General features: G+C 46.5%; 1 protein-coding gene and 1 long non-coding RNA gene across 3 annotated transcripts in view; one reads left to right on the top strand and one right to left on the bottom strand.

Moving 5' to 3' along the window:
* Positions 1 to 2,321: 2,321 nt before the first annotated feature.
* Positions 2,322 to 7,923, bottom strand: LOC309658643. The gene is made up of 2 exons (XR_014262350.1): positions 5,623 to 7,923; positions 2,322 to 3,813 (listed from the first exon to the last, which is right to left on the bottom strand). It is a non-coding gene; the product is annotated as an uncharacterized lncRNA (long non-coding RNA).
* Positions 5,098 to 8,525, top strand: part of HEXB (hexosaminidase subunit beta) — a 39,367-nt gene continuing 35,939 nt past the window's right edge. Inside the window, exon 1 of one of the 2 annotated variants that reach the window (XM_082457289.1) lies at positions 5,098 to 5,488. In XM_082457289.1, the coding sequence (XP_082313415.1) occupies positions 5,238 to 5,488 (251 nt within the window). In that variant the 5' untranslated portion in view covers positions 5,098 to 5,237. The remainder of the gene's footprint in view (positions 5,489 to 8,525) is intronic. The other variant, XM_082457290.1, reaches the window with a different exon arrangement.

The raw sequence follows: 8,525 nt of genomic DNA, 5'->3' as shown, positions 1-8,525 counted from the left end.
CAGGGGTGGGGGAAGGGAAATCCCAAGAGCTGTAGCAGTGTGCCTCATCCAGCAGCTTGTCTTTTTTGTTGGTTTGTTTTTTGTTGTTTTTGTTTTGTTTTTACTTTTTACTGGTGTATCTTTTTTATTTTTAATTGGGGTATTGTTGTTTTACTATGTTGTGTTAGTTTCTACTGTACAGCAAAGTGGAGTTCCCTGTGCTATACAGCAGGTTCTCATTAGTTATCTATTTGATACTTATTAGTGTATATATGTCAATCCCAATCTCCCAGTTCATCCCACCCCACCCCCCCTTTCCCCCCTTTCCCCCCTTGGTGTCCATACATTTGTTCTCTACATCTGTGTCTCTATTTCTGCATTGCAAACCGGTTCATCTCTATCATTTTTCTAGATTCCACAAATATGCGTTAATATACGATATTTGGTTTTCTGTTTCTGACTCACTTCACTCTGTATAAGTCTCTAGGTCCATCCACATCTCTACAAATGACCCAATTTCATTCCTTTATATGGCTGAGTAATATTCTATTGTATATATGTGCCACATCTTCTTTATCCATTCATCTGTTGATGGGCATTTAGGTTGCTTCCACATCCTGGCTATTGTAAATAGTGCTGCGATGAACATTGGGGTGCATGTGTCTTTATGAATTATGGCTTTCTCTGGGTATATGCCCAGTAGTGGGATTGCTGGGTCTTATAGTAGTTCTATTTTTAGTTTTTTAAGGAACCTCCATACTGTTCTCCATAGTGGCTGTATCAGTTTACATTCCCACCAACAGTGCAAGAGGGTTACCTTTTCTCCACACCCTCTCCAGCATTTATTGTTTGTAGATTTTCTGATGATGCCCATTCTAACCAGTGTGAGGGATACCTCATTGTAGTTTTGATGTGCATTCTCTAATAATTAGTGATGTTGAGCATCTTTTCATGTGCCTCTTGGCCATCTGCACATCTTCTTTGGAGAAATGTCTATTTAGGTCTTCTGCCCATTCTTGGATTGGGTTGTTTGTTTTTTTGATATTGAGCTGCATGAGCTGTTTGTATATTTTGGAGATTAATCCTTTGTCTGTTGATTCGTTTGCAAATATTTTCTCCCATTCTGAGGGTTGTCTTTTTGTCTTGTTTATCGTTTCCTTTGCTGTGCAAAAGCTTTTAAGTTTCATTAGGTCCCATTTGTTATTTTGTTTTTATTTCCATTACTCTAGTAGATGGGTCAAAAAAGATCTTGCTGTGATTTATGTCCAAGAGTGTTCTTCCTATGTTTTCCTCTAAGAGTTTTATAGTGTCTGGTCTTACATTTAGGTCTTTAATCCATTTTTTTTTTAACATCCTTGCCCATGAGCTTCTTTTTTTTTTTTTATTAATTAATTTATTTATTTTTGGCTGCATTGAGTCTTCGTTGCTGCGTGCAGGCTTTTCTCTGGTTGTGGCGAGTGGGGGCTACTCTTCTTTGTGGTGCGTGGGCTTCTCATTGTGGTGGCTTCTATTGTCGCGGAGCACAGGCTCTAGGAGTGTGGGCTTCAGTAGTTGTCGCTCGTGGGCTCTAGACTGCAGGCTCAGTAGTTGTGGCACAAGGGCTTAGTTGCTCCGCGGCATGTGGGATCTTCCTGGACCAGGGCTCGAACCCGTGTCCCCTGCATTGGCAGGTGGATTCTTAACCATTGTGCCACCAGGGAAGCCCAAGAAGGGCTTTTAAAATGATAGCTTCTCTGAGCCCCCAGGAGCCTCCTGCTGTGAGAAATACTGAAATGGAGCAGGACCCTATGGGGCCTTCCAGGGACAGACCCTTCCCCCTCATATCCTCTGCTTTAGTTCCTCTCTGAATTACCTAGATAATAGTATCTGATGCACATTTCCTGAGTTGTTTTACAGATACGAAATCCCCCACCAAATGGAAGATGTTAACTATTTAATGACCATGAGCACATAGCCCCTAGACCTACTGGAGCCTGAGAATTCATAATGTTAACCCCTGTGACATTGCCCTGTTACCTCACCATCATCCAATCAGAGAATTGTGCAAGAGTTGATAACATACCCTGCGACTGTCCCTCAGCTTGCCTTTAAAAATGCTTTGCTGAAACCCTTTGGGGAGCTCAGGTTTTTTGAGCACTAGCTGTCCTGAACTCCTTGCTTGGTGCCCTGCAATAAATGCTGCACTTTCCTTCACCACAGTCCAGTGTCAGTAGATTGGCTTTACTGTGTGAGGGCAAGTGAACCCACATTTGGTTTGGTAGCAATATGATAACATGTATGAATCTTTTTTTTTTTTTTTTAAAGCGTTCTAATAGTTCCAAATCTTTGCCAACACTTGTCACTTGTTATTTTTCTTATTTATTTATTTATTTATTTATTTTTGGCTGTGTTGGGTCTTCGGTTCGTGCGAGGGCTTTCTCTAGTTGCGGCAAGCGGGGGCCACTCTTCATCGCGGTGCGGGGACCGCTCTTCATCGCGGTGCGCGGGCCTTTCACTATCACGGCCCCTCCCGTTGCGGGGCACAGGCTCCAGACGCACAGGCTCAGTAGTTGTGGCTCACGGGCCCAGCTGCTCCGTGGCATGTGGGATCTTCCCAGACTAGGGCTCGAACCCGTGTCCCCTGCATTAGCAGGCAGATTCTCAACCACTGCGCCACCAGGGAAGCCCAACATGTATGAATCTTAAAAAAATTACGCTGAGTAAAAAAAACAGGACCAAAGAAGAGAACATACTGTATGGTTCTATTTCTTTAAAATTTTAGAGAACGCAAACTAATTTTTGGTTACAAAAGCAGATCAGCAGTTGTCTGGACAGGAGGTGAGGTGGGAGTGGGGTGAGGGTAGAGAGGGCAGGGGCAGGGGGCAGGGACTGCGGAAGGCAGGAAGAAACTTTCAGGGGTGATGGATATGTCCATTATCTTGATTGTGGTGATGGCTCCACTGTTACATACATAAAACTTACCAAACTGTACACTTTGAATATATGCAGTCTATTGGATGTCAATTATACTCAAGAAAGTTGTAGAAGAAAAAAATAAAAAATAAAGAATCACACTCATCTTCTACCTGCTGATTCTTAATTAATAGATCTGGGCCTGAACTCCAGCATCAGTGTTTTTCCTAAGCTCCAAGGTGAGCCTGAGGCATAGTGAGGTTGAGGACCGCTGGATATCTGAGCTGCTTCCTGGTTCTCAGATTCTGTCTCTTTGGAATGGGAGAATTCCTTGGTGGATACTAGGAAAGTATTTTCTTGCCCGTGTGGAGTCTGGCACCTTGGTAAAACCAGGAAGGAACCCCTCCTTTGCTGCTGGTTACTCCTGCCTCTCTTCTCATACTGGGACTCGGGGCTGATGAGGTCTAGGTGGTTTGTTCTCCTGGAGGTTCCTGTCTGAGTTCCTTCTGCTGTCCCAATGTATGTGATGCTTGTTCTCAGGCCGTATACTCTACCCCAACCCACTCTGGTACCATGACATGATGAAGTGTCAAAAGGGGTCACCATGTCTCCCCTCATCCCCATGCCTGTGCAGGCCATTTCAGGTACGTGCCCCCTTGCTCAGATGGGGCAGTTCTCCAGGGCAGCCCATGGTTCCTTCTTCTAACCAGCACATTTTCAACAAAAGGAAGCAGCTCCTGTTTAGCGCTCTTCTGAAGGCTCCTAGCTGAATTTTCTGGTCCTCCACACACCACACCACACTTCCCAGAGCATTTCCATGAGTGCCAGCTGCCTGCAAGTCCTAGTGAGAAGTGAAGCCTCACTCAGTGTCAGCTTCGCATTTCGTGTGTGGTTCTCTTGGAATCTCTCAGCCTCCGAAGCTGCAGACCAGACTGGATGACCCTGGCAGGGAACAAACCAAATGCTAGTCCCTAACTCCCAAGAACTTGGCTCTTCCCTAGAAGACAAACTCCGCACCTCTCTCTAGACCTCTTCATGTGGAGAGCAGGGCAGGTTAACGTTCAGGTCTGGCAGCAGTGCCCTCCTAGTAAACCCTGCCCTGGGTAGCTAGTGCCATCTCTTCTCACGTAAGAGATGTTCTCTGACAGGCCCTGGTTCATCTCCACACATCAAATCAAGTCCTTCGGTCATTACATTTCTCATTTCCCCCCAGTTCAGATTCCTCCATCATAACATCTCACATTCCATGACAAATTGGGGATGGTGGGAGGAGGGTAAGAAGGAGGGGTAGGAGATAAATTTTATTCTAGGGACAATGGGAAACAAGCCATTGACATGTATTGAGTAAAGAAGTGACATGACTTAGTTTACCTTTTACAAGGAAGACTTTGGCAGCTAGCTGTGTTTCCACACTGGTTGAGGTAGGGGTGAGGTCAGTGGTACAAGCAGCAGGTGGAAAGATCTTTCCAGGTCAATATCTAAAGGTCTACCTCATTCTTTTTTAATTTCTGGGGGGAAACTAGGGGTCAGGAGGGGATTATATTAACACCAGCAACAAAGGAATGTAAGGTCTAGGAACATGCCTAACAAGAAATAAGAAAGCCCAGGTAAAGTAGACTATGGGATTTTGGCGACAGGCATAAAACAACTTTATAAATTCAGAGATTATGTCTAAGTGGAAAGATTCAATATTGCACATTCTCTCTCGGAATATCTTCGGCCTAACTTTTTTTTTTTTAGTATTTATTTATTTATTTGGCTGCGCCAGGTCTTAGTTGCGGCGTGCGCGATCTTAGTTGCCGGCTGTGCGATCTAGTTCCCCCCCAGGGATATAACCGGGCCCCCTGCATTGGGAAAGGGGAGTCTTAACCACTGGACCACCAGGGAAGTCCCTATCTTCTGCCTTTTAACCTCCCATCTGTTCAAAACTCTGTCCTAAGGGGTTCTGATGGGAGGCTTTAATAATTAAAGCTCTACTGCAGTTATAGAAAAGTCCAGACTGAGGGGCAAATAACCACCCGGTTATCTGGTGTTAGGGGTGAGGGAAGTTAGGTGCTCGTGGCGTGCGTTGTCACTAACTCCACAGGCCGGAAGGAGAGCGCGAGCGCTGCAGGCACGAAGCCAGCGGCCGGCTCCGCGCCTGGCAGAGTCCGGGGTTGGGCTGGGCGGGGAGGGCAACTGGGGCGGGGCGGGGCGGGACGGTGGTCGCTCTGGAGGCGGAGCCGGGGCGGAACACACAGTCAGCTGACTCCGTGACTCGCGCGCGCTCCGCGCTCCCCCCTCCCCGGCCGGGGAAGAGAAGTCAGGTACCGGGGAGGCGGCTCGGGCATACCCGGCCGACCGCGGAAGAGAGCTGCTGAGAAGCCATGGCGCATCGCGGGCTGGGGTGGCCGAGGCTACCCAGGCTGCTGGAGCTGCTGGCGGCGCTGGCGGTGCAGGCAGTGCGCGCCTCCGCCGTCGCCGCCGCCTCGCCGGACTTGTGTCTTTGGCCCATGCCTCTCTCCGTGCAGACCACCCCGCGCGTGCTGCACCTCTCTCCCGACAACTTCTTCTTCAGCCACAGCTCCACTTCCAAGGCCGGCCCCTCCTGCTCACTGCTGCAGGAGGCGTTTCGGCGGTGAGTGCTCCCGACGGGCGGCCGGGCGGGAAGGGGACCCGGAGACCCCGGGACGGGGAGGGACAGACCACCCTGGGACGCAGTGCAGGCGCGGGGGGGCGGGGCGAGAGGAGGAACACCTGAGCGCTTCTTACCACCCGCACAGCCATCCAGCCGCGCCGGCGCTCTGATCTCCCTTTGACAGGGGAGGAAACAGTCTCCGAGTCGGCCAGTGACCCCACCAAAGTCACAGGTCTAGAAGATGGCAGAGCCGGCTCGAACCAACACGAACTGAAACCCAAGCACTTCCCCTTCCCCTCCTGCCTCCTAAGGAACTTCCTGGGTGCTCTGGAACCCTGCTTTGAGTGCGGGATACTGAGTGGAAGGAATAGGTTGCTCAGTCAGTGGCCGTGTTCGCCTCGGAGGGGAGAATGGGGTAGACGGAGAGGAGGGAGGGAAATGGCAGTTTATTTGAAGGGAGTTCTGAGAGGAAGATGAGTGCTTAAAGCTTGGGGACCAGGGGTTGCCCAAAGTTGCTTGTCATTTATAGGCCATCTCTCCCCCTCCCCAAATCTGGTTACAATTCAGATGGCAGAAAGTCCGTAGGTTGGAACACTGCCCAGAACTCCCCTTCCCTTCCCAAATCTCTATTCCGTGCAAAATGCTGAATATTTTCACCTAACTACTTTGATATGGTCGCTGCGCTGCAGTATCTGCTTCTCTTTTTGTTTCCCAGAAACACTTATGTGCTTGCTCTCCCAGCTTCTTGTTTAGATCTTTAGCACCTCACATTTCCACAGCCCTCATGTCTGTAAACCCGTTGGCCACAGGGTGAATTGTGTAGTGAGGAGGGAGCCCACAGTGCTAGCTTTTTGGGGTTTTTTTGCTTTTTTAAATTGATGTAAGGTTGATTTACAGTGTAGCGTCACAACGCTAGCTTTGCTAACTGCACCATGTACAAGACAGATTGCACTTGGGGAGATGTTTCAGTAAGGCTCACTCTGCGACCTGTGTGGGCAGGACTGTCCTGAAGGTGTTCAGTTCCCCGAAGGATTGTAATTTGGTGCTGACAGTACTACCCCTTTTCTCCCTCAGATTTTGGTCTCTGTTCCTAGAGGTCATTATAGTTTAATCGTGCCTGCAGGACACCAAGCAGCTGGTGGAAAGATGCAAAACTAGTTTAATAACACCTGCTGGCCCCAGGTAGGCCTGGAGCGTAGGCTTAGGCTGAAGAGTCTCAAGAAGTTGATGGCAGAGATGGTTTCTTCTCCTTCGGTTGTGTACAATTAAAGGGACCTTGTGGCCCTCAGTTTAGACGCATACTCCAATGAGCCTTTGGTGTTGAATCTGCTAACAGGTCAGAATGGCTAGAGTCTGGGTGAAGAAGTAAAATCAGGGTGGTTGGTTGCCTTGGGATATTGAGAAGGAAAAAGTACCTGCAGGCCATCTAATGGAAGATCATGACTAGGAAATCTTTTAAAAACAAACACACCATATTTGCTTCGGGACTCAGTTCATAAAATTGGATTTTCCTTCTGTGCCATCCTGCTAGTAAAATAAGGACTCGGTAATAAGCTGAAGTGATATGAGTATGGCAAGAAAGCGTGGATGACTTAAGTTAACCATGGTTAGATAACCAGAACTTGAATCAGCTGTGAGATGGTTTAAAAACAAATCTTGGCATCTCAAGGCAGTGCAGGTAATTATCTGACGATTGCCTAACTAATTAGTGCCATGTGTGTGAAGCAGCTATTAATTATACCCTGCATTGTTAGGAAGAAGGTTATAAAACATTAGCCCTATATGGGGATATATGTATATGTGTAGCTGATTCACCTTGTTATAAAGCAGAAACTAACACACCATTGTAAAGCAATTATACTCCAATAAAGATGTTAAAAAAAATAAAACATTAGCCCTTATGGCTAAGACTTGAAAGCATTCAGGTGAGCATTCTAGGATCTCAGGAGGGGCAGTATCTACTTCAGGGTAAAAGCATGATGGGGTTGTTCCAGAAGCTCTAGGCTGTGGGGAACACACAAGTTTGTTCAGATTCTCGTGGCTCCTGTCTCCTGAAGAGCCCAATTTCTATCTCAGACGCTGCTTTGAAACACTATGCATTTTGCAGGCAGAGTTCTGTCTGTTTGGTACATGGCTGCTTCCTCAGCTTCTAGAACAAGATCTATCACATGCTAGTTACTCATTTTTTTTTAATGAACAAATAGCTTTGCTCCCTCAGTTCCTGAAAAGCTAAATTAACCCACATACCTTGCACACCACTGCGCCAGAACCCTTTGAGTTTTCTGTTAGTGTTTTAATATCCAGAGCCAAGATTTTCCTTATTTGGGACAAGCCAGCACCTAACTCAAATCTCAAAGCTGCTGGCAGCTTGAATTTCCCTTAAAAATTTTTTTTTTAATTTGTGGTAAAATATACATAAGATTACTATCTTAACCATTTTTTTTTTTTTTTTTTTTTTTTTTTTAGTATATGTGCTGCCGAAGCGAGCACTTAACCATTTTTAAGTATACAGTTTAGTGATCTTAATTTCCTTTTGAATCTGTCAAGGTTTTCCTACGAAAAAGGTCCTCAGCACCTTCATCTGTTCCACTGTCTCACTGGTTAACTTCCATACACTCACTTCCAAGTTCATCAGAACTCTCCCAGCTCTCCTTACTTCCCTGGAAAAACACAAGATGGTCTTACATATAAGTAGCATACACAACCTTCTGGCTTGTCAAAATCTATTAAATATAGGCTTTGAAGCCTGTGTGATCTTTTATCTTCTAGCACCTTCAAATGTTTATTTAATATCCTCTTCCTCTGCTATTCGGGTACCAGCAGAAGGTAAATTTTCAAGGCCCTAGTGAGAATTCTGTGGTGTTTGTGTATTAGCTAGGATACTTTTGTTGGAAGGTAACAGGAACCCTGACTCAATCTGGCTTGAGCAAAAGGAAAACCTATTATCTCACGCATTATGGAAATATAAAAGCAGGCAGGATTTCAGGGCTAGTTGGCGTAGTGGCTCAACAGTATGATTAGGCAATCCGTATTCTTT

This window comes from Balaenoptera physalus, assembly GCF_965194825.1.
Source record: "Balaenoptera physalus genome assembly, chromosome: 3".
Lineage (NCBI taxonomy): Eukaryota > Metazoa > Chordata > Mammalia > Artiodactyla > Balaenopteridae > Balaenoptera > Balaenoptera physalus.
This window is presented reverse-complemented; position numbering and strand designations above follow the sequence as displayed.